This window comes from Aethalodelphis obliquidens, unplaced genomic scaffold (genome assembly GCF_003676395.1).
Source record: "Aethalodelphis obliquidens isolate GAN/ISIS:26980383/991018 unplaced genomic scaffold, ASM367639v1 scaffold1, whole genome shotgun sequence".
In the NCBI taxonomy this organism is placed as follows: domain Eukaryota; kingdom Metazoa; phylum Chordata; class Mammalia; order Artiodactyla; family Delphinidae; genus Aethalodelphis; species Aethalodelphis obliquidens.
In genome coordinates, this window is record NW_020837945.1 from 48036812 (window position 1) to 48062872 (window position 26061).

A 26061-nucleotide genomic window follows, 5' to 3' on the forward strand; every position below is an offset into this window, starting at 1 on the left:
CCTAACCTTTGGGTTTCCTTTCCTGGGTCTTAACAGTTCAGAGCTTAATTGTCAGAGTCTGGATTGCTTTTTCTCTTACCCTTTCCATTTTGAAGTTCATGTTGCCTCTTTTTTTATGTTACCAACAAAGGGAGATCATTCTCAAGCTCATTGCTATCAGTTTGTCATTGCCTCATTCAGAAGAGCTTGGCATTCTTTGCCAATGCTTGGGAAACCTGGGCTAAAAGTGCCGACTGGATCATACCAGCCTGTCAACCACTGGAGCTCTCTAGCCCTGTGGAACCTCTTTAATGTTACCCTGGGATCTTCAGTACCTGGCTCCCTAGATGAGGTGCAAGACAGAGCCACCAGGATTGGTTCCATCCCCGGGGGTGGGGTGGGAAACATGGGGCTGTAGGGGGAGGGGCCAGTTACTAAGAGAGGAAAAGGCTTCCTGGTCACATTTTTAAAACATTGTACTAGCCGTGTTATGGCAATTTTAGAAGATATTTATAAATTATCTTTTTCAAGAAAGAAAAATCCGTAATTCCCTGACCTATCAATAATGTCTGTTTTTCCATGTTCCCTTATACTCTTTGTTTGAATACATAAGAATTTAAATAATTAATTACAGTAAATGAAATTTTATTCTGATTTTTAGTTACAATTTCCCAGTTCTTATAATAATTGATTGCATAATATATCATAAGTTACTAAGTTGTTCTGTTATTGGATGTCTAGATCATTTCAATTTTTAATATTGTAGTGACATATGATTAATAAACTGGTACATATAGTTTTGTTCCTTTCTTTTAAATTATTTCCTGCAGATAAATTCTCAGGATGATGTTAAGCATGTCAAAAGTATGAACATTTGTTTAGGTTCCTTGTATATATTACTATATTGTCTTGACAACATTACATTAATTTATAGTGTCACCAACATTTGAAGTTACCATAAGCAGGTTTTTGTATAGTTTACTTTGGTATTTTATTTTTTTAATTATTTATATGCATTGTCCATTTATCAATTGAACTGTTTTTTTCCTCATAAATTTGTATGAATTCTTTTCTATTATGGTTATTAGCCCATTAACTATTACATTTCGTGACAATATTTTTCCTCAGTTTATTGTTTTCCTTTTTTAAAAAATATTTATTTATTTAATTTTGGTTGTGTCAGGTCTTTGTTGCTGCGCGCCGGTTTTCTCTAGTTGCGGTGAGCGGGCTTCTCATTGCGGTGGCTTCTTTTGTTGCGGAACACTGGCTCTAGGTGTGTGGGCTTCAGTAGTTGTGGCACATGGGCTCAGTAGTTGCGGCACGTGGGCTCTAGAGAGCAGGCTTAGTAGTTGTGGTGCACAGTCTTAGTTGCTCTATGGCATGTGGGATCTTCCTGGACCCCTGCATTGGCAGGCAGATTCTTAACCACTGTGCTACCAGGGAAGTCCCTGTTTTCCTTTCTTTTTAATATAATGAAATGTTCACTCTGCATTTGATTCAAAATATCCAAAAGATTTATGGAGCATTTAGCATTTCTTGAGTTTAAATGTCTTCATACAGGCAGAGTATTTTTTGTTTTGTGTTAAGGAATATCTTAGGGATTATGTAAAATCTTCTAAAATGAAGAACAGGGGCATAAATATGTCAACCGAGGCCAACGGAATCACATATGACAGACACTTGCCATCTCTCACCCTATATTAGATCATACAGCAGTTGGGTGGGGTTCCATGACAGAGTTATTTTTTCCTCTTAAACATGCTTTGTGTCTCTTTGTGTCCATCCACCTTTTCTTAAAAATAAAACAGTAAATCTTGGAGAAGATTAGCAATTATTTGTTAACACACACAAAAACCTCAGAGAGATTCAAATGTTACATATGCATCATCTGTATTACTTCATTTACATATAGGTAACCTATTAAAATGTGTATTTGAAAAAAATGTAAAAGTTGCTGAAAAACTAAGTAAGGAAATCAGGAGGAAGAGAAAATAATCATAGGAGCAGAAAGTAAGAAGAGAGGTATGTTATTAGTACCCAAGGAACATGTCATATGAGCTCGCATTTTTGCTAGGAGTGGGCTACAGATTTGACCATAAGCTTCCTAACACCCAACATAAATAGGGAAATATGATCACACAAGTCACATACCTCTTACCAATTAAACAACAAACACACACTTCTTGGGAAAAACACAATTCTTCCAACACTACTTGAAATTGGTATTGATAAGTTTTTGTGAAAATGTCCACCTGACTGTATTACCAAATGAGAGAGCAAACTATTTTGAATGAACAAAAAAGCAATCACATTTGGAAACGCTTATGTTCACAACCATACCTGCTAGTCTGCTCAGTGTAAACAGTCATGTGTAATGCTCAATGTTACCTCAAAGTTATACAATGCTATGTATATACAAAGAGACTCAATGCAGCATAGGAATCTTCAGTCTCATAAGTGGGTCACTGAAGACTGTTTTTTTTCTTTTAAATATTGGAGTGATTTTCCTTAATTTTGGTTATTGGAGTCAATTTTGTTTTGTTTCCTTCTTTTTTTTTTACTTTTAAAATTAACTTCATTGCCATATAATTTATATGCAACAAAATGCACCCATTTTAAGTGTATAATTAGATGAGTTTTAACAAATGTGTACACCTGTGAAAGCATCCTAAACAAGATTAAGAACATATCCTTCACTCTGTAATGCGCCCCGTCCCAGTTAAACCCTTCACCTGTCCCAGCTCCAGGCAACCACTGGTCTGCTTTCTACCACCATGTATTAGTTTTGCTTGTTCTAGATTGCCATGTGAATGGGACCATATCGTCTTTCGAGTCTGGCTTCTTTCATCCAGCATAGTGTTTTTGGGATTCGTCTATGTTGTTTGTATCAGTGGTTTGCTTTTCATTGCTGAGTAGAATTCAGTTGTTTGGATAGATCATGTTTTGTTTATGTATTCACTAGTTGAGGAACATTTGGTCATTTCCAGGTTTTGAAAATCATGAATAAAACTGATATAACCGGGGCTTCCCTGGTGGCGCAGTGGTTGAGAGTCCGCCTGCCGATGCAGGGGACATGGGTTCGTGCCCCAGTCTGGGAGAATCCCGCATGCTGCGGAGTGGCTGGGCCCGTGGGCCTGTGGCCGCTGGGCCTGTGCGTCTGGGGCCTGTGCTCCGCAACGGGAGAGGCCACAGCCGTGAGAACACCGCATACTGCAAAAAAAAAAAAAAAAAAACAAAAAACTGATGTAACCGTTCTTCTACAAGTCTTTGTGTGGATATGTTTTCTCTTGAAATGTCTAGTATAGTGTAATTGCTGAGTCGTAGAGTAAGTGTATATTTAACTATATAGGAAACTGCCAAACAGTTTTCCAAAGTAGTTTTGCCATTTTATACTCTCAATAGCAATATAGGGGAGTTAGTATTTAAAGTCCTGATTTTTGAATTGTTTCAAAAAGTAGAAATAGGTCATAAATCCTTTTTTCAAGCTACTGACCATGTTTCTGAAAAATCCCATTGCTTGATATGTTAGCCCTCTATTTTAACAAAGAAGAGGAACAAAAAAATAAAAGCAAAGCAGAGTGGTATGATCTAATGCTGTTATCTCTTAAAAGTTATATTTTCCAGGGAACTATAGTCCAATTCTTATCTTCTTCCAGTAGAGTTTTGTTACACGTGGAAGTATGACACTGATAATTTGCTGAACTTTGATATAAGGTATTATGAAATCATGATATAACAATTGAGACCTTCTGGACCTTTGCAATAACAAAAAAAGAAGATTGATTATTCTGCCATAGTACTTACCAAGTAATAGCAGACTAGGGCAGCATTCTGGACTGGGAGTTGTGGTCCCAGCTACAAGTTATGTGACTTGAAGCAAGACATTTGCCTCTCTGGGCATAAGCCTAGGCTCTACCTTTGTAATGGGCAGGACTAGGTAAATTCTAAATTCTGTACCAGCTCTAAAATTTTGTGACTCTAAATGCAGGCTGAAATTACTTTTAAATCAACTTAAAGCATTTTTTTCACCTACATATTACATGAGTATATTCCTTAAAAAAAAAAGGAAATAAATTAGAGCATGCCAGATAGAGTCAAAGTCCCAGCCCCTTCATCTCCTTTTCCTTCCCCTTCTCGCCAGAGTTAACCACTGTAATAAGTTTGCTGTGTATCCTTCCAAATTTTAAGAAATAGATATACAAAAAATTGTATACCCAGAGAAATTCATAGTCTTGTGTGTGTGCTTTTTTCTTCTCTTTTTTACATAACTGGTATAGGGAACAGATTTGGTGGTCCCCAGGAACACCCCCAGGTTCAATGATTCACTACGAGCACTCATAAAGTTCAGCATGAAGTCATATTTATGGCTATGATATATAGCAGGAAAACAATGTGAAGCAAAATTAGCAAAGGAAGAATTTGCATGAGTTGAAGTCTAGAGGAAACCAGGCACAAGCTTCCGAAAGTTCTCTTTCAGTGTGGTCACGCAGGATGTGCTTAATTCCTCCAGCAATGAGATGCTGTATACCAGGGAAAATCATTGGCGACTCAGTGCCCAGGTTTTACTCAGGACACGTCACAGAGGTGCACTCTGCCTGGCATGTACAAAAATTCCAGACTCCCAGAAAGCAAGCAGGTGTCCAGCATAAACCACGTTGTTCGTACAGTTTAGGCACAATGCACCATTCTTGCCAAAGAATAGTGGGAATGCTCCAAATTCCCACCTTGCAAGCAGGTCTTTCTAAGAATAGTGTTCTCAGGCTACTACGTTAACATTTTTCTGCATTGTAACATAACTTTCTGAAACTTGCTTTTATGACTTGATAAAATGTTTTTGAGATTGAACTGTGTGTGTGCACATTTCTTTTAACTGCTCTATAGTCTTTTACTTGAAAATAACACATTGATGGGTATCTGTGTTCTCACATGCAAGGATTTCACTGGTACCCTAAAAGTAGGACTGCTGTGTCATATAGGGTTGGGTATTTTAGTTGCTGATGACTATTACCATACCACCTTTTAAATAGTTTATTTCAATTTATGCCCCACAGCAAAGTATGAATGTCTCTTTTGCCATACCCTTTTCTGTAAAGTCTTATAAAATTTTATCTAATATGTGAAACATCATCTCATTGTGATTTTATTTTGCATTTTTATTATGAGTAAGTTTTTCTTCATTGAAATCACTTTTTGAGAATGTCCTGTTTAATTATATATTTATATGGAGGGACTGAAAGCAGGATCATTGGCATAAATGTTAGATCAGAGATGTGAGAGGCGCCAAGTACCCAGAGTTCGATTTGACAGGCATGATTTCTAGAATCTGACATCTAGATCTCTTAAAAGAGCTAAAAAAAGCTACTCAATCAAAAGTTGTGAGATCTCCTTGTATATCTTGTGGCATTAGTCTTTCAATGTAAACTCTGACAGAGTGAACAGAAGTAACTCAACACTGTCTTCAGGAGACATAAATGAAGAAAAGTGAACAATTTAAGACTACTCAGAGAAGAAATCCCGTACTTCTAGGGAGCTAGGAACTCACCACTGATGGCTGCTCTCTGTTTCTGGAAGCTTGCTCTATAAAATGGTGTGGAACTTAATTTTTATTCTTTCATTCAATAAATATATATTGAATACCTAGGAGGAGCCAGACTCTAGGGATATAAAATCTAGAAAGAACTGCCTTCAAGGAGCAATTTCTCTAAAGAGAGGTGGATGTAGAGCCCCATGGTAAGGCAAAGGCATTTTTGGTTCTCAGTGGATGTGCAGCTGGTAGGACAGACTAAACATTTTGCTTAGCTGGTGCTGAGAATGACTCACTCAGAGGTACACAGTAAGAATATCATTCTTTTCTCCTTTATTATTTCTGCATGGGGTAGCAGCTCCCTTTGTTTACACAAACAGATCTTTATGGCCAGTCGTGGGGAGGCTCACCTGACCAACCGGCCCCTATGTGGTCCTCATGAATTTCCCCTTCTGTTTGGAGTTCTCTTATTTAGCAGACTGCTACAACAGAGCTGACTCTCAGGGAGGGACGTAACTTCTCATGAAATTCTCACCCTAAGAGGAACTTAACGTTATTTTTTTGGTTCCCCTGAGAGTAGCTGAGATGATTGAAACTTTCAAAATGATTTACACTACCTGCTAAAGGAGAACATGATGAAACAGAGGTTTCATCCAATTTGCTTACAAGGCTCCTAATCTTTGTCCCACTTCCCATCAGTCGGAGAATCTCCCTTTTTCATTCTTAGGATTTTTCCACTTCTATTTGAAGAGTGCTAGCCACACAGACTTTCGGGGAGAAAGAGCAGGTGGTAGGTAAATGAGTTGACTGCATCTCTCAAAATACACACACAATACAACTGTAACCCTTCTTCAGATGTCTGTGAAACTTGGGCAGTAACCTTCAAATGTAGAGTTCTCATTTCTCCCCTTGCTACAGGCAAAGCCAAAGGTCTTTCCTTACTGCTTCTCCTTTCTTCACATATTTCCACCTTTCACATTTCTGATTCTTGGTGTTCATTTCAAAACAAGTTCACCTGGACATAGGGCAGAGGGCCAGGTGATCGTGAAGTTCAATTTACTCTGGTTCAGTACTTTTCTAAACTCCACACACACAAGAAAGAGGGTAAGGTGTTTTTTGACCAGCAGCACTTTAAAGGTGTGCTTACTTACAGAATTCCTAGAACAATCTTCTCAGTGGTTTGATTGATGCTTATCCCAATAAATGTTACCAAAGTGGTTAGGAAGTGGCAGTTATATAACTTAGACTTTCTGGTTTCTCTAACGAAAGGCAGCAGTAACTAAAATCAATGTCTACACATACAGTGGGAGAAATGGTGTTCTTGGTAAGGGTGGTAAGTAGCTCAATTCAGGCTACTGCTCTCTGGCTCGTTATCACCTGCATTTATTGAGAGCCTAAGTACAGAGATCTGTATCATCAGCGACTGTGGCACATTACAGAAACAGCAGTAACTATTTCACTGACTCAACAGATATTCATTGAATGCCACATGGGAGAGCAGCACAAAGGGAGATATAATTTATGGGTAATGTTCTAATCTTTGGGTTGGGTGTTGAGTTTCAGCTGTTCATTATGCTCTGAAATTAATTTTTAAAATGTAATTGTTATATAGGATCAGGAACAGGAAAGGTCACAAGTTTCAGTGGACAATTTAGTATTCAGCTGAAACAAGAAAATGCATAGGATAAGGTTTTGGTTATAAATGTGTTTATAACCTAAAGGGGGCAATTTGACAAACTCAGATGCTAATGGCCTGCACTCATATGACATATTACTAAACTGAAATATCCTTGATTTCATGCCCAATCACAATATTGTAAGCCTACATTCAGCTGGACAGCAAGAGGCAAAATCTTTTCTTTTTAAATTAATTTTTTAATTAATTTTTTGGCTGCGTTGGGTCTTCGTTGCTTCTTGTGGGCTTTCTCTAGATGCGGTGAGTGGGGGCTACTCTTCTACTCTTCGTTGCGGTGCACGGGCTTCTCATTGCTGTGGCTTCTTTTGTTGTGGAGCACAGGCTCTAAGCGCGTGGACTTCGGTAGTTGTGGCTCACAGGCTCTAGAACGCAGAGTCAGTAGTTGTGGCGTATGGGCTTAGTTGCTCCGTGGCATGTGGGATCTTCCTGGACCAGGGCTCAAACCCGTGTCCCCTGCACTGGCAGGTGGATTCTTAACCACTGCGCCACCAGCGAAGTCCGAGGCAAAATCTTTTACGAAGTTCTTCATTGAAAATTTCAAAATGTATGTTTATTTAATGTTGCATCTTGTCTCGTGTCACTTGAGCCTCTGATCTGGCTTCCAAATGATGCTTTACTCTCTCATTTCTCACTTCTTGCCCCAGGCAACTCCTGCTTCTGCTTTGACCTGAGGAATCATCACTACCCCATCTCTCAATTTTCCCAGTTGTAGCTAGGAACAGGTTTTAACATTAAACAAGACTTCACTAATTGCTTGAGGATGAAGCATGAGGCAATTACAACAAAGAACCTTAAGCTGCTCTCAGAGTCCACAAGCCCTACTCCCTCTGGAAGACCACCCTGTGGGTGCCTTTCTTGCCAGCTTCCAGCTGGCCCTAGTGTAGCAGGGATCAGTTTATTTCTCCTCAATGGCAAGCCCCTTTCCTGGGAGCCTAGAGAGATAAAGTGTTTTCCCCTCATTCCAGGCTAAGGTTCATCCCCTTATCCCCTGCCCCAGGTTCTGACCTCTCTTTAGGGAGATTGATAGTAGTATTATTCACTTCTTTTAGGAATATTTTACCTCTGTCTATATTTGTGTGTTTTAATCCAATCTCAAACCATCTCAAAGACATCAGAATACTATTATTGGACAGCAGTTCATTTCCCCAAATCTGGATTAGTCCGTTCTAAAAAGCAAAGAAAAACCGTCTTTGGAGAAAATCTGGAACTTTTTTTTCATTCTTTCTACAGTCTTCAGTTCCCCAAACTCTGCAAGCAATTGCTCAAAAAATAATTTCAGAGGCAAAAGCATTCTAAACGCATATATTTCACTCTCAAACAGAATTTTTCAGAGACTTTTAACTGCAGAAAGGTCATACTCTTTACAGTACTGAAAGAATATAACTTCTCATCCCGAATTCACTTTACCTATCTGGTGAACAACTGGGGAACAAGTAAGTTCAAATTGCTTTTTGCCTAGTCTCCGTCTTAGAAGGCAAAGTTCCTTGCAACTTTTAAAACAGCCCTGCCCCCATGCCCAGATTTTATCACCTATTCCCACCTTCCCCCAAAATTTTAGGCTTCAGTCTAAAGCCAGCGCACTTCTTACATAAACAGGCATATTCAAAACAAATGCTTTAGATAAGAGAGAAGGGAACAGTATTTAGGGTACGCTCAAATATCTTATTTCCAAAAAGGCTTCTGGAATCCTTAATCAGCCTTAATTTCCCAGCCTTTATCTTTTACACAGTCATAAGTTTGTCCCGTCTCGTAAACGCTATTCGGAACTCCTTGCTCACAAACTGATTCATTTCCATTCCCAGCACAGTTCTTGGCAAAGCGTAGGCGCCCAATAATGAATGAATGAGTTTGTGGAAGGAAGGCGGGAAAAGGATTAGTTTTCTGGAGATACGACTAGGAGAACTACAATGGCCACAAAACAAGAAGCAGCCAAACTTGGACTAACGCCCACTTTAAACCTGCTCTCAGAGTCTAAAACAGCAAATTACGCCCCGCCCACAGGCGAGAGACAGGAAATACTAGCGTTCCGGAAAACCGGAAGTGCCTTGTCACGCCTCGCGCATGCGTGCATCCATCCAGCTCGCATTTCCTACCCTCAGTCTTCCAGTGAGAAAGCACAGATTCAGGCTCCTGCAGGCTGCGGCGTTGTCAGTCCCCCTCCCCTCGGCGCTGCGCATGCCTGCTGGGTTGATTTGCTCGTTGTAAGGCGGAGCGAAAGGACAGATTTTCTTCTTGTTCCCGCCCCTTTTCTTTCCCCACCTGCCACGTACTGGGCCCGAGCTCTCGCTGGGCTTGGTGGGTCCGTGCGATTGGCCGGGGCCCGCGCGAGCCTGCCAGCGAGGTGCAGCGGCCCCGGAGGGCAACCGAGTGGGCCGTGACAGCAGCCTTCCCCCAACGCCCCAGCGCCCGGCGGTAGCGGCCTCTCACCGGTCGGATCAGCAGAGACCCGCGGAGGGGCGGCAGCGGGAGCCTCGGGAAACCGGTATGGCCGCTGGAGACAGGGGCGCGGCTGATCTCTCGGGCAAGGAGGGCCGGGAGACGTGGAAAACGCTGGGAAGGCCTCGTTCGAACCGGCGGGCGCGGGACGGGTGGGGTCGGAGGGGTCGTGGGGAGGGCTGGATGTCGGGAGGACGGAGGCCGGCCTGGGCCTCACGTGGGGGAGGGGAGGCCACGTCCGGGGAGGGGAGGGGGGCCCCGCTGACCACAGTGGCAGCGAAGCGGGCCCTCTGAGGGGCTCTAAGGGGTGTTTGGGTCAGCAAGGGCACTTGCGCGGATTCCGCCTGACTTCTAGGGGTTGCACTGCCCGAGGGAGAGGAGAGGGACTTTGGGAGGCCTGGAGTGGTCCAGTGCCTAACCCTCAGAGGGGCTTGGAAGGGTGAGAAGGGTGGAGAATGGCGCCTATGGGAATAAGTTAATTGAGGTCACTTAGGAGAAACCTTGTTCCTTGGCTATGTCAGTCTTTAATCAAGTGCCGTCTGGAGGTCCAACCCATTTTGATAGTGGTGATGACAACTAACTTTTAAGAGTTTACTTTGCTAGGCACTGTGCTAAGTATTTTAGATGCATGGTCTCATTTAATCATCACAAGGATTCTTCCAAATTTAGATATTCCCATTTTGAATGTGATGAAAGTGAGGCTTGGCGAAGTATTTGCCTAAGGTCACACAGCTAGTAGGGGATATCTTTACCATCTTGCTACACTGCCTCTGGTCAGGCAGGATTTGAGGCTCCTTGCATTCTTTAGACTACTCAAGGGTTTGGTTTTGCTTAGGATTTCTTAAAGGAAATTGCTACCCTCTGGAGGTGCCTAAGCAGGCCCCTCTGAATTTGAGCAGGGCCCTAACTACAGGGCTCGTGGAACTGGAGGTTTGGTCACTGAACCTACATCCTGGTTTAAGAGGCAGGCTTTTTATGTGCTTCCTTGGGCCTGTCACTTTATTCTCCAGTTCTGAGAACAGTGTTCTTGTTGGAAGATTTCATAAGTTAGTGGCTGTGTCATTTCTGGACTTCAGAGGGAGTGGGGCAAGGACAAGAAGAAAGAAGGAGAAATGGGGAGAAGAAAAAGCTGTAAGGATTTCACCAGCAGCCCTAGGAACTAGTAGTTCACAACAGTCTCTACCTTGTGATTGAAGTTAGAGAAAAAGAGGACCTGGATTCTACAGTTACGTAAACAAATGTGGGGATGGGATTTTCCCTTCCAGGGTACTCTTATTTTTGTGATAACTTGTGTGCATGCCTTATGGAGATGACTGCACAAACTGGGGACAACCTTAGGAAAGAAGGCCTGGTTCCTGGCTACAGGTAGGTTACAATCCTGGTTACAGTCCAGTGCAACCAGTAAGTGAATTTGCAGGCAAACGTGGCAGATGCAAAGTGAAAGAGACTCATAGTTTCAGATCCATTGTAACTGAGCAACAATTCCTTCACGATCAAAAGGATTATATCAATTATATTTAATGTTGGAAATTTCTCTTGATTAGGAATATGTCTGTTGAAGGGAGTCACTTCTAGCTACGTAAAGAAGGTACAGTGTGAAGGTTTGACTTAGTAACTGATCTGATCGTACAGCTTTCTTCTCTCAGTCCCTCTTTCAGAACTTTATTATTTGTCATACATCTTTTGTTTAGGGAGCGAAAACAAGTTTTTAAATATTATATGTCAGGCACTATTTTAGATGCTGCTGAGAATAGGTAGAACCATCCTGCTGAAGCTAAGCCCTGGTCCTTAACTACATTATTGATGGTTTACACATCCTGTAGGTAAGAGAAGGTTACATAGATTGACTTGCTGAAGTTCTTTATTATTCTCAGGCTGCAAGACAAACAAGGTGGAATCTTTACCATCTTGTTGAAGTAATGATACTTCAGAGCTTGGCATATAGTAGGTATTTAAGTATTTCCCAAATGAAGAGGGCTGGTTTGGCTAACAGGTGAAGGGGTTTTATGGAGGTTTCAATTAATCAGAGTCTTCATGAGAAGTCTTTTGTCAGAATTGGCAGATAAAAAGCTAACTGTATTCTTATTTTATGTCAGGACAAGCATAGCATCCAGATCGTAGAACACGGTCCACTCTGTTCTGAACTGACCTTAGAGTGTTAGATTCAATATTTTTTGCCCCATTTTAAGATGGGGCATTAAAGATTCACTCATAAAATTAATTTGTTCAGAGGATGTCAAGGGGGTCTAGAGACATTCATTTAAGGAGTAGTTAATTGGAAGGACATGGGGCATTTATATGAAGAATATTAGGGCATTTATTTGTACTATTCATGAAATGAATTAGGATTCATGAAAACTTTCTTAAGTATTTGAAGCATTGATGTGTTGGGGGCCAGGTGGAGTGCTTTCACACACACACACAAAGGAGTAAATGTAGAGAATTATGAGCACTAAATATGATGTTAATGAAATAACACATTTAAGAAGAGAAAACAGAAAGCTGCTAGTAGAAAAGCATGGTGTTGAAACCAGAATGTGTCCAGTAGGAGATTATAAGGTACTTTAAATAGTCTGAGAGATCATTTGCTTGGGGCAGGAGGAGGAAGGAGTTGATGCTAGGGAAATGCTCCGTGGTTACAGATAATGTGTTCAAGGACATCTTGGTCTTGGAAAGAAGAGATAGGCCTTGAGAAGAAGAGATATTAATACATTAATTAAGCATAAGTGTATTTTCTGTTGTTATACGGTAATGGTATAAATTACTAGAGACCTCAGACATTATTTTGAATTTAGGATTACAGAGTCATTACAGGAGAAGTGCACTGAATAACCTGAAATAAGATTAAAATACAACCCAAGAAGGGAAAATTCAATAGCAAGTTAGTTCTCTGACACTGTCTTATTCTTCAAGTGTGCTGTCTAATTACACGCACTCAGGTTTGGGGAAGGGGTGTGTTATGGAAGATGTAGAAACAATAGTGGACAGTCTTGTTAGAAAGCTCAGGAGGGTATCACTGATTTGTTCTTTGTCCTCAAGTTTCCAAAATAGAAAAATTGGAGAAGATACTCGTGAGGTCTTTCTTATTTTAGTGAGAAAAATTTGAGACTATTTTAGTGTTAACACATGCTCTTCTCTTCAGGGCTAGCAGTTAGTATATACAGGCTAATAGAGTTTGGAAGCCAGTATTTATTTTCCCCTTCATTTAACGGCTATTGAATGATTAACCGTGTGCTAGGCACTGTTCTAGGCTCCGGAAATACAGTGAACAAAACCATTTATTTCCCTACTTTCTAGTGGAAAAGACAGTAAAAAATGAATACATTTTTAATATTTGGTAGTGATAAGTGCTTTGCAGAAAAATGAAGCAGGATAAGAAAGTGACTGTGAAACCATTTTAAGTTAGATGGCCAGGGAAAACCTCTGAGAAATTAACGTTTGATCAGGGATCTGAATCATGTGAGGTGTGTGAAAAGGGCTCAAGATAAAGGAAACAGCAAGTGCCAAGTCTTGAGAAGGAGAATGTGAAGTATGAGTGTAGCAGGGTAGCCAGAGAGAGAGGTGGGAAATGAGGTTAAACGCTTGGCCAGGGACCAGAGGTCAGGTCATGACCTTGTAGTTCTGGCTTTTACCAAGAGTGAGATGGGAATCTATTGGAAGATTTTGAAGTAGTGATACTAGATTTTATTTACCTACAGGATATTTAACTATATTTAACTATCAGGATAACTCTGATGTGTTGAGAATAGATTAAAAGCAGACAAAGGTAAAGGGCAGGCAGACCAGTTAGGAGTCTTTTGCAATAATCCAGGCAATAGATGATGGTGGCTTGGATTAAGTTGATAGAGGTGAAGGTACTAAAGTGACTGCATTCTAGAGATATTTTAAAGGTTGTGGCAGCTAGATTTGTTGGCAATTTGGTGTATGTAAGGTGTGAGGAAAAGAGAGAAACCAAGATTTTTTTTTTATCTTGAACAACTTAGAAGGAGAATTGTTATTAACTGAGATGGAGAAGACTACAGGAGAAGCAGATTTTGAGGGGAAGATGAGGACTTTGTTCTAGACATGTTAAGTAAGAAATCTAAATCAGATAAGCAGTTAAATATATGGGTAAAATAATAATAGATATAAAATAATAAAACTTATTTTCTTAGGCTCATAATAAAGCCACCTCCAGACCATTTTTTTTTCTTTTTTTTCTTTTTTTTGTGATGTGCGGGCCTCTCACTGTTGTAGCCTCTCCCGTTGCGGAGCACAGGCTCCATACGTGTAGGCTCAGTGGCCATGGCTCAAGGGCCCAGCCGCTCCGCGGCATGTGGGATCCTCCCGGACCGGGGCACGAACCCGCATCCCCTGCATCGGCAGGCGGACTCTCAACCACTGCGCCACCAGGGAAGCCCCAGACCATTTTTTTAAAATAAATTTATTTATTTTAGGCTGCATTGGGTCTTTGCTGCACGCGGGCTTCTCATTGCAGTGGCTTCTCGTTGCAGAGCACGGGCTCTGGGCACGTGGGCTCAGTAGTTGTGGCGCGCTGGCTCTAGAGCACAGGCTCAGTAGTTGTGGTGCATGGGCTTAATTGCTCCGCGGCATGTGGGATCTTCCCAGGACCAGGGCTTGTACCCGTGTCCCCTGCATTAGCAGGTGGATTCTTAACCACTGTGCCGACAGGGAAGTCCCTCCAGACCATTTTAACATGAATATGGTAACGCTGGAACAGTGGATCTCCTTTGAAGGCCAGAATTTCTTAGATTCTAATCGTAACTTTGCTTTTCAACTTTTAAAATATGTTTTATAGCTGTTTAATCATCAAAACCATTTTGTCAGTCTTTCTCTAGAGTTGTATATATAGAACATCCTGGAGTCCACCATGAATGGGCAGTTGGATCTGAGTGGGAAGCTAATTATCAAAGCTCAACTTGGAGAGGATATTAGACGAATTCCCATTCATAATGAAGATATTACTTATGATGAATTAGTGCTAATGATGCAGAGAGTCTTCAGAGGAAAACTTCTGAGTAATGATGAAGTTACAATAAAATATAAAGATGAAGGTAAGAGTGTTTCTCAAGTTAGTTTTTAAAAGTCTAAATATCATATGTGTTCTTTTGCCCATTTTTCATTGAAATCAGAATAAAAATTGTTTCCTTCCATGGTAATTGAGTACCACTTTCTTTTATTTAATGGAATGTTCATGTAGTTATAATTCTTTTGTAAGTTAAAAATAGCTAAGTGATTTATTATTAGAAGGGGGTTTTAAGTGATAGGACACTTTCACACATTTTTACAAGCCATTTTTTTTTCTCTTATGCCTGTGCAAATTCTGGCTTCCATTTTGCTTTAAAACCAAACTTTTATTTGTGTTTCCCAAAGTGAAAGGGATGTTAGTAGGTATTGAATGAGAAAGGATTTCATGGTCAACTAAGTCTGGGAAAGCTGGTTTAAAACAAGACAAATGTATTTATTGTAGGAATTTTCAAAACATGTAATATACTGATGTACGATGTCAGTTTATGCAGTGTTCTCAGGCTCATTGGACCACAGAACTTTTTATGGAGATGGGTTTTATATGACAAATGTTTCATCAGACACATAGTAGAATTATAGTAGTAGACTGTCTTTATTTCTTTCTCTTTAAACCTGTCTTCTTTGTTAACATCTCTACTGATAATTGTGCTTTAGGTGGTTACCAGTATCTTTCTTATCGCTGAATTTATTTCCAGTCTATTTCACCTTGATCTCAATACTTGGCACTGCTCTCCACACCATCCTTTTTTAAATACTCTTACCCCTTAATATCTCTGACACTGTGTTGTCTCAGTTTTCTTCTTATCACTAATAGCTTCTCTGTTTCTCTCTGTGTGTTGGCTTGAAGTAATGCCAGCTGTTACAGCGGAAATCTTAAAATCTCAATGGTTTAACACTCAAGAAATCATTCAGGGACCCAGGTTGACAGGGACCCAGCTCTGATATATTCAACACATGGCTAACAAGCTCACCTTGAGCACTGACATCCAGCAAGCAGCTGCATGAAGACAGAGTGTAGAGAATCACATGGGAGACTGTACTCTCTAGGCCTAGTTTCTGCTCACATCACATTGGTCACATGACTGTGTTGATGTCAGTAGGTTGGGAAATGTCCCTGGTTGGACAGGCACTTCCCAACAACTTACACTGAGGAAAGGGAGTATAAATCATTGATGATCAGCTAAGCTGATTATTTCACTACAGGCGTAATTCTCCTTTCTTTTTTTGCAATGTGTCATCTAATGGTACCCAGAACTAATTTTTGAGGGTCACCCATGTTAAGGAACAAAAAAGGAGAGCAGTTTTCTTCCTGTTCTCTTCCCTAGTAATCTCATCTACTTACAATACATTGACTTTCAACTTACAATACATTGACTTTCAACTGTTTGACTTCCAAATGTGTGCCTAAATTTGATCAGTTTGTCCTTTTTTTTTTTTTTTTTTTTGACTGTACAACTCGTCTTTAATGGTTTTACCTCAGATGATTTGCTCTTACCTCAAACTTGGCATATCTTAAACTGAGTTTACTGTTTTACTGGCTCTCTCTTATTTTTGTTTAGGGAAGGGTCAGCATACTTTTTCTTTAAAGGATCAGATAATAAATATTTTAGCATTGTGGGTCACATAAGGCCTCTGTCTCATCTTCTTTTTTCTAGAACCTCTAAAAATATAAAAACCATTCTTAGTTTGAGGTCCTGTAAACAAGGATTTGTCCATTGGTTGCAGTTTGTAACCCCCTAGCTTTGGGTATCCTCATTGTTGAAACTTCCACATCTAGTTATCACATTGAATTTGTTTTTCATCGTGTTTTTTTTGTTTTTTTTTTTTTTTGCGGTACGCGGGCCTCTCACTGTTGTGGCCTCTCCCGTTGCGGAGCACAGGCTCCGGATGCGCAGGCTCAGCGGCCATGGCTCACAGGCCTAGCCGCTCCGCAGCATGTGGGATCTTCCTGGACCGGGGCACAAACCCGTGTCCCCTGCATTGGCAGGCGGACTCTCAACCACTGCACCACCAGGGAAGCCCCATCGTGTTTTTGAGTGCTTTGAATTGTACAGATTTGTGTTCCATAGACTCTTGGGCATGAGGATAGAGGACTGACTTAGGTAAAGAGTTCCTGCCGTCAGAGATATTGTTTCTGTTGTAGAAATCAGAAAAGAAAAAGGCAGTTATAGAAAGTTTCCTTCTTTTACATATATACTTTATTTTCTTAAAAATATGTTTATGAGTAGAATCCCTGAAGTTGAGCATTAGATGTTTTTGTTGTAAAATATGGATGTGGCTGTAAAGAGCAAAAAACAATGATAAAATCCTCAGTTATGGCTTTTATTGCCATCTTTGTCCAAAATAAGTCTGCCTAATCAGTGTTAAAATTGGTGTAGCAGAGCATCGCTGGAGCAGCCTCTCAGCCTCCCCAGGCACCCTCCTTCCCCACAGCTGTGTCGAAGATACCTTGCAGAGGCCCCTGATCAGTTCCTTGCTGTGGCTGCTTTTCTGTTCTTTCTCTAGCAATTTTTTTCCTAGCCCTTTGAAAGCTTTTGAACAGGCAGTTGATATGCTAATTATAGTATTCTTTATCCTTGGGATCTAGGGTATTTCAGAATCTTGTGTATATGAATATTTTTCCTGTGGAGAATTGATAGTTTCCATATCAGCATCGAGATGGTCAGGGACCTGAAAGACTCCACTGTCTATCCATTTATTAGGACAATTCTGCAAAAAGATTTTTTTTTTACAACCTTTTTAGTTACTATTGTATGTGGCTTCCCCTCCATTTGTGTCAGTGGAGTTTTACTGTACTTAGAATTAAAATTTGAACCTTGAGAATCATTATTTAATTTCTTTCTTTTTAAATAAACTTATTTATTTATGGCTGTGTAGGGTCTTTGTCGCTGTGTGTGGGCTTTCTCTAGTTGGGGCGAGCACGGGCTACTCTTCCTTGCTGTGTGCAGGCTTCTCATTGTAGTGGCTTCTCTCGTTGTGGAGCACAGGCTCTAGGTGCATGGGCTTCAGTAGTTGTGGCACGTGGTCTCAGTAGATGTGGCGTGCAGGCTCAGTAGTTGTGGCGCACAGGTTTAGTTGCTCCGCAGCATGTGGGATATTCCCGGACCAGGGTTCAAACCCATGTCCCCTGCATTGGCAGGCGGATTCTTAACCACTGCGCCACCATGTAAGTCCTTATTACTTTAATTTCTGATAAATACATTTAAGTTTTTTAGAATGGAAAAGATTTCAGTCTAAACTGTAATCTCCTGGTGACTAGTAAAAGATTACTTAATGTATTAATCTTAGCTATGTGTTTGTTGGCTCTTCTTCTGAGGATATGATAAATATCTTGCCATAAAAGTAATAAGTGAAATTGATTTAGTATCATTTGAACAAATACATCTTTCCTAGATCCTTTATATTTAAGGTTTTTATGGGAGATGCTAATTATGCTCTGTGATCTACATTTTGCATTTAATTGAACATATATCCTAGTTTACTACTAATTCAAATCTGAAACTTTTTTTTGTTTGTTTCAGATGGAGATCTTATAACAATTTTTGATAGTTCTGACCTTTCCTTTGCAATTCAGTGTAGTAGGATACTGAAACTGACGTTATTTGGTAAGTGGCAAACTTTCTAATAAACATACTATTCATTGTATTTTTATGAAAAACTGTTTAGCTTTTTTCGTTTTAAAGACTCAGAACTAAGTGGTAACTTTTCAGCTATATCAGAATTTTTAAATTATTAAGGCTTAACTATATTCTTTTTCTTTGAAGATTAGTAGAAAGTAGACATATTTTAAATAACTCATCTGCTCGGTTACCCTAAATAATAATATGTGCCACTTGTATAAGTGTTTCCAGGACTGAAAATAATTGCAGTGTTAAAACTACCTTTATTAAGTTTAGTTCTCTAAGAATATATAATTATCTTTTCTAATGTAGTATGTTTTTATTTATTCTCAGGGTTTAACATATAGGCCTGATACTTTTTAGAAATTATTTTTCAAGGAGTACTTAAAGATTAGAGATAGTTCTGATAAAAAACAAATATAAGACTAATTTTAATCTATTAGATTCTGTTTTCTTATAGATCATGACAGATTTGCAAGGCAGATGCTTAAGGGACAAGATAGAAGTGATTGCAGAGTTAAAGTGGTAGTATGATTATGTGAAAAATAAAATGTGGACTTTTTTTCTGGATGTTTTGGTTAGCATTTTAAAAAAATTTTGTGGCTCAAGTGGGGCAAAGGAAGTACCCTTTTAAAACTCAGGCAAACTGGGTGTTTGTCAGAGGAAACAAATTGTAATAAGCTTACCGGAAAAAAAAAATTATGTGGCACTGACCATTACAGTTCCATGAAATATGATCATGGCCAATTGATTTAGTCTGTATTGATTTCCTCTCCATCTAGGAAGGGTGAACATGAATCATTTTAAAATGCTAACAAAAACTGTTAAAAATTTTTTTAAATAAAAGGTATCTTTTTACAATATTGAATCTAAAATAATTAACCACTATTGGCCATCTATCAAGCAGATTAGGTAAACTGAATCTTCATCCCAGAAACACTGAGGATGTGCTAAATAAACTATTTCAAATATATTTTTTGAATTACACACCTGAGCTTGCTCAAGAACTTGAGGAAAATGTCAGGGACCAAAATATAGTTGGAGTTAAAAACCAGCACCTGAAGTACCAAAAGCTGAGACTTGGGATGCTTTTGGTGGTGATGGTGAAGGTTTTAGTGTGCATAATCTAAGGATTTGTCATTTGGTATCTACGTGGTATAGGCCTTGGGTCCTAGACCCTCAGTGGCTATACTCTCAAAAAGAATATTGTAGAAGAAAAATATCTCTTAGTTGGTAGAGTCAAGGAGTTGACAGGGGAAATTCTCATATACCCTGGGATGCCAGGGGTTTGCAAAGGCTCCCTTGAGGATTCATAACCAGTGGTCCTTTGGGAACTCCCAAGCCCAGATACTACCACAAAAAATTGCAAGAAACAAAGGCAGAAATCTCTCTGGAGGGTGTATGTTCTCAGTTCAAATCACATAGGCTTCTCACAGATAAAATCCTGTTGATGAACTTAGAGGTCAAAAGTGTAAGACACATGAAACATCCATGTAAGCAAGAAACAATGGATACAACTAATAGTAGGATTAGACTTCCAAGAACTTCAGTTAGTAGAAGTGGTAATAAAATATATATTAAAAGTTATTGGACATAAAAGAAGAAATAAGAATATAAGAACTAGGCACTATGAAAAAAGGAACCGATTAAAAACTTAAGGTAGATAAATAACAAGGAACTACAGTATAGCACAGGGGACTGTATTACAAGATTCAACCATCTTGTAATAACCTATAATGGAAAAGAATCTGGAAAAAAAAAAAAAAATATATATATATATATATATATATATAACTGAATCACTGTGCTGTACACCTGTACACCTGAAACTAGCACAACATTGTAAATCAGCTATACATCAATACCCCCCCATAAAAAAGAACTTAAGGTAACTTGTGGAAATGAAAAATATTAGTCAATTAAAATTGAAATTAAATACTAAGTGGTGAGTTAGAACAGCAGATTAGTCACAGCCAAAGAGGGAATTAGTAAAGTGGAAGGTGGTCTAAAGAAATGACAGAATAGAGCACAAAAACACAGAGATGGAGAATAATGAGAGGGAATTTGAGAAAGTCCAGCTTATTTCCATTAAGACTTTAAAGAAGGAGAGAATAGGGGAGTGGAAATATATGAGGAAGTAATGACTAAAGAATTTTTCAGAATTATATAAAAGATATAAACGCTCAGTTTCAGGAGGCACAGTGAGTCCTGAGCAGGGTAAGTAAAAATAAATCTCCATTGGATGTATTGTCATGAAGCTGGAGAATATATAAGACAAAGAGATAATCTTAAAAGTAGCCTGAGTGAATCAGCCTGTAGACTGATCACCTACAAAGCAATTAGACTGTTAGACTTCTTCACAGTAACAATAACAGAAATTGGAAGACAGTAGAATAACATCTTCCACTGTTCAGAAAAAGATGGGTAGAAAAGTAGCATTCTGTAGTCTGCTAAACTTAAGGAATAAGGGGAAATAACATTTTCAAACAAAGACTGAGAATTTAACAAGCGTCAAGGACACTTGTAAAAGAATTTTTAAAAATGGTTTGTCAGCAAAAAGGAAATTGAGTCCGAAGAATGGTAAAAGATGCAAGAAATTGTGAGCAAATAAACTGGTTAATGTATGAATTTAAATGAGCATTGATTATTAAATAATAGTTTTAGGAATATAGAAACAAGATGGAACAAAAATACTGAGCAATAATTATATGTAAGACAGGAGAGGATGATAGGAATTAAAATACTTTAAAGACTTGGATTCTTTGGGAGGAGGATAGTAATTAACTTAGGTTTTTTAAATTGAAGTATGCTTTTCTAAAATGTAAGAGGGATTATTGAAAGACTAGAAATAGCCAGTAGAGGGAAAAGAAGGAAACAAAGGGTACTTACTTGGTTAACTAGATGGTGAGGAAGGAGGAAAAGAAGCAGAGAAAGCTTGAAAAATAGAAAGTAGCACAAAATACTAACCACAGTACACATAAACAGACTAAACATACAAGTTAAAAGACAGACACTTTTATTGGTTAAACAATTTTGTTACATGCTGATTATAAGAGACATACCAAAAGATTATTATGCAGAGTTGGAAGGTAAGGGCTAGAAAAGTTTGTATACTAGACAAACTCAAGGCTAGTTTGTAGTATAACAGAGTAGACTCTTAAGTGAAAACTTTATTAGTAATAGTCACTTCATAATGATAAAAAATAATCCTCTGGGAAGATATAATAATTCTGAACACTTACACATCATAGCCTTAGATTTTTCCTCAAGGAAAAATTGACAGAAGAAGGAAAAATTCATAAGAGAGCTTTCAATACGCTTCTCTCTGAAACTGATAGGTTAAGCAGCCTCAAAATTTAAACAGAACAAATACAGGCTTGATCTTATACATCTAGCAATCAGGGCAGGATTCAGTTTTTCTTTAGTGCATATGGATATTTATAAAAGCTGACCATGTACTAGGTTTTCTAATGAGTCTCAATAAATACCAGGGAAGGAATATCCTAGAGATCATATTCTCTGGTCTCATTAGGAACTATTTGACAAAAAAGAACCCAAACTCCCATACTTTTGAAGATAAAAATATGCTTTTAAGTAACATATCAAAGAAGAAATCATAATACGAATTAGAAATAATTAGTGATAACTTTTTTTTTTTTTCTTTTTTTTTTTGCGGTACGCGGGCCTCTCACTGCTGTGGCCTCTCCCGTTGCGGAGCACAGGCTTCGGACGCACAGGCTCAGCGGCCATGGCTCACGGGCCCAGCCGCTCCGCGGTATGCGGGATCTTCCCGGACCAGGGCATGGACCCGTGTCCCCTGCATCGGCAGGTGGACTCTCAACCACTGCACCACCAGGGAAGCCCAGTGATGACTTTTATATGACATAGTTTTTAGAGCATGCTAAAGCTAAAAAGAAAAAGGACAAAATAAGTCCAGGTAACTTGGAAGAAAATAATAAAGAGCAGAAATGAACTAGAAGTTGGGGAATTGATAGGATCATCAATTTTGAAAATATACAACTAGCAAACCTCTATTGAGATTACTTAAGAAAAAAGAAGGCACAAGTAAGCGGTTTTAGGAATGAAACGGGGCTTAATTTCAAATACATTGCAATGAGGGAGAATGAACACCATGGAGAACAATAGGGTGTCAGTAAAAACGTGTTAGAAAGGAATTTTCATAGGGCTTGGGCTTGTGTTAGATGATTTTGGATAAGGTTCAAGGAATGGGGCTTTGGTGGGAGTAGTGAATTGAGGCTAAAGCTGTGATTGGTAAAACTGCGACAGTCACGCATAATTAGCCAGGGATGTTTGGTCATTTTTGTGGTTTGGTCAACATTCTTGTTTTTGTCTAGTTCTCACATGATATGGACTGGTTTTCTTTTTTGTCTTGAGCTATCACAGTCCCACAGTGATCTTTTCTGATTGTTCATGTTCTTTGTTTTTTAAATTTGGAAAATTTTATTGAGATGTATTTGATGTACTGTTAGTGTTTTCTGAAATTGTTTATGTTCAACAAGGGAACACCACAACCTACCTGTCAGTGCCATGCCAGCTTCTAGCAACACTCAAGCCTGTCCTACAGTACTGGGTCAGTTCTTAGCTGTCAGGAGCTGCTTTTCTTCTTTTCAGCTATTAGAGAAAAACAGTAATACCCAGTAAAAGCCAGCCATTGATACAGGTAGATTATATTGAACTTCCTCATAACTGTATAGGGAGTATGTAAAATACTGGTGGATTGTCTTTTAAAAGCTTATATTGGTGGTTTGATGTTTGAAACATATTTTACAAAGAATCTCACTGAACCTTTATTTTCAAATAGATTTCCTTTTCTAATTTGGTGCCTTAGGAATCTGTATATGTGTATACTGACAATGCATAAAAAACATTTGAGTTTAGTTTAATTTTTCAACTCCTATCTTGAGGTTTGCATTCAGAGCCTTGTGAATTAATAAATTAAAAATTTTAAAATTAACAATCTCAGTGGTGATGGTCTTTGTTGCTGGATGAAGGATTATTTTTTAGTCAGCTGAAAGTCATTTGCACAAAATGGGTAATTAAATGAGGTAATATTGCCTTTGTTTAAAAAAACAATCATTATTGAATAATCTGACTTTATGTGGCTAATGTGCTGCTTTGGAAGTAACTACTTTGAAGGACAGTGGTGATGTGAATTTATGAATTCTGCATTTTTTTTTAATAGGCTACTTTTTAGGTCAGTTATTTTAGGTAGCTAATTTTTCTTGTTTTTAGGTCAGAAGTAGGCAAGAATGATAAAAAACCTGCAGTCATATTGTACCTTTAATAAGGTGGTAATTGAATATTTTAAGGCTATAAAAGAATTGTGTGAAATAAAATGAGCTTTTGAAGGTACATAATTTCTATTAAAATATATTAAAGCTTTCTGTATTTTTAATTTATTTCACTGTAGTTGAATTCTTTTAATTAACTTATTTTGTTTTGTTTTACCATTATGGGTTGTAAGCCATAGATCTGGCATCAGCAAAGACTAACGAATATTTATTTTTTCCAAAAATTAGTAAGTAGCAATGAAGAATCCTTTCCTTAAAAAGTTATTTGAATGATGTCAATAGGTATCTTGTTTGATTTTGTTTAACTTTTTCAAGAAGTTATTTTGATTTTTCCTTATTGCATATTATTCTACTGATACCCTTATTGAAGAATATTTCCTAATTTTAAGAAAATTAATGCTTTTATTCCAGTTAATGGCCAGCCAAGACCCCTTGAATCAAGTCAGGTGAAATATCTTCGTCGAGAACTGATAGAACTTCGAAATAAAGTGAATCGCTTATTGGATAGCTTGGAACCACCTGGAGAACCGGGACCATCCACCAACATTCCTGAAAATGGTAGACCATGAAGTCATTTTATTCTGATTTATCCTTTTTATATCTTTTTGAAGATTTTTTTTTCTAACTCTCTCTCATCAGTAGTAGGATGGCACCTCCATTGTTACCCTTTCTTATTCCTGCATCTGTGCTAATATTCATATCTGTGTTCCCAAACCTGGCCGTTCTTTAAGATTACTGGGAGATTTTATTATACCAATTCCTGGATCTCATCCCAGACCTCTTGGAGGGCAGGGCCTGGGGATCCCATTGTTAAAGTGCCCTCTGGGTGATTGTTTTACAGCTAGTCTTAGACTCCTGGGTTTATGACATAGGTTGGTTTTCAAACCCCTTTGGCTCTTGAACCCTTTTCAATATAATAGTTAACTAATGAGCCTTAGTAATGGAAATCATTTCATGAATTTTACGTGATATATGAAGTATTAATAGTTTCAAGTAAAAAAGTAATCTTAGATTAGTACACTCAAATGGTGTATAGTTTACCTTAAGCACAGTGTTCATAATATGCAAAGAAAAATGTATTTTTTTCCATTTTACAGATGACATGTACTATATATTTTTTTAATTGGAGTATAATTGCTTTACAATGGTGTGTTAGTTTCTGCTTTATAACAAAGTGAATCAGTTATACATATACATATGTTCCCATATCTCCTTCCTCTAGCGTCTCCCTCCCTCCCACCCTCCCTATCCCACCCATCCAGGTGGTCACTAAGCACCGAGCTGATCTCCCTGTGCTATGCAGCTACTTCCCACTAGCTATCTATTTTACGTTTGGTAGTGTATATAAGTCCATGCCACTCTCTCACTTTGTCACAGCTTACCCTTCCCCCTCCCCATATCCTCAAGTCCATTCTGTAGTAGGTCTGGGTCTTTATTCCCATCTTACCCCTAGGTTCTTCATGACATTTTTTTTTTCTTAGATTCCATGTATATGTGTTAGCATACAGTATTTGTCTTTCTCTTTCTGACTTACTTCACTCTGTATGACAGACTCTAGGTCCATCCACCTCACTACAAATAACTCGATTTCGTTTCTTTTTATGGCTGAGTAATATTCCATTGTATATATGTGCCACATCTTCTTTATCCATTCCTCCGATGATGAACACTTAAGTTGTTTCCATCTCCGGGCTGTTGTAAATAGAGCTGCAATGAACATTTTGGTACATGACTCTTTTTGAATTATGGTTTTTTCAGGGTATATGCCCAGTAGTGGGATTGCTGGGTCATATGGTAGTTCTATTTGTAGTTTTTTAAGGAACCTTCATACTGTTCTCCATAGTGGCTGTACCAATTCACATTCCCACAGGCAGTGCAAGAGTGTTCCCTTTTCTCCACACCCTCTCCAGCATTTATTGTTTCTAGATTTTTTGATGATGGCCATTCTGACTGGTGTGAGATGATATCTCATTGTAGTTTTGATTTGCATTTCTCTAATGATTAATGATGTTGAGCATTCTTTCATGTGTTGGCAATCTGTATATCTTCTTTGGAGAAATGTCTATTTAGGTCTTCTGCCCATTTCAGGATTGGGTTGTTTGTTTTTTTGTTATTGAGCTGCATGAACTGCTTATACATTTCGGAGATTAATCCTTTGTCAGTTGCTTCATTTGCAAATATTTTCTCCCATTCTAAGGGTTGTCTTTTGGTCTTGTTTATGGTTTCCTTTGCTGTGCAAAAGCTTTTAAGTTTCATTAGGTCCCATTTGTTTATTTTTGTTTTTATTTCCATTTCTCTAGGAGGTGGGTCAAAAAGGATCTTGCTGTGATTTATGTCATAGAGTGTTCTGCCTATGTTTTCCTCTAAGAGTTTGATAGTTTCTGTCCTTACATTTAGGTCTTTAATCCATTTTGAGCTTATTTTTGTGTATGGTGTTAGGGAGTGATCTAATCTCATAGTTTTACA

At 38.6% G+C, this 26061-nt stretch overlaps 1 protein-coding gene across 7 annotated transcripts in view; it reads left to right on the forward strand.

The window, feature by feature from the left end:
- Positions 1-9345: 9345 nt before the first annotated feature.
- TFG (trafficking from ER to golgi regulator) overlaps positions 9346-26061 on the forward strand; it is a 44694-nt gene continuing 27978 nt past the window's right edge. The window contains exons 1-4 of one of the 7 annotated variants that reach the window (XM_027103497.1): positions 9346-9681; positions 14463-14689; positions 18185-18268; positions 24007-24153. In XM_027103497.1, the coding sequence (XP_026959298.1) occupies positions 14506-14689; positions 18185-18268; positions 24007-24153 (415 nt within the window). In that variant the 5' untranslated portion in view covers positions 9346-9681; positions 14463-14505. The remainder of the gene's footprint in view (positions 9682-14462; positions 14690-18184; positions 18269-24006; positions 24154-26061) is intronic. The other 6 variants (XM_027103503.1, XM_027103545.1, XM_027103535.1 and 3 more) reach the window with 6 other exon arrangements.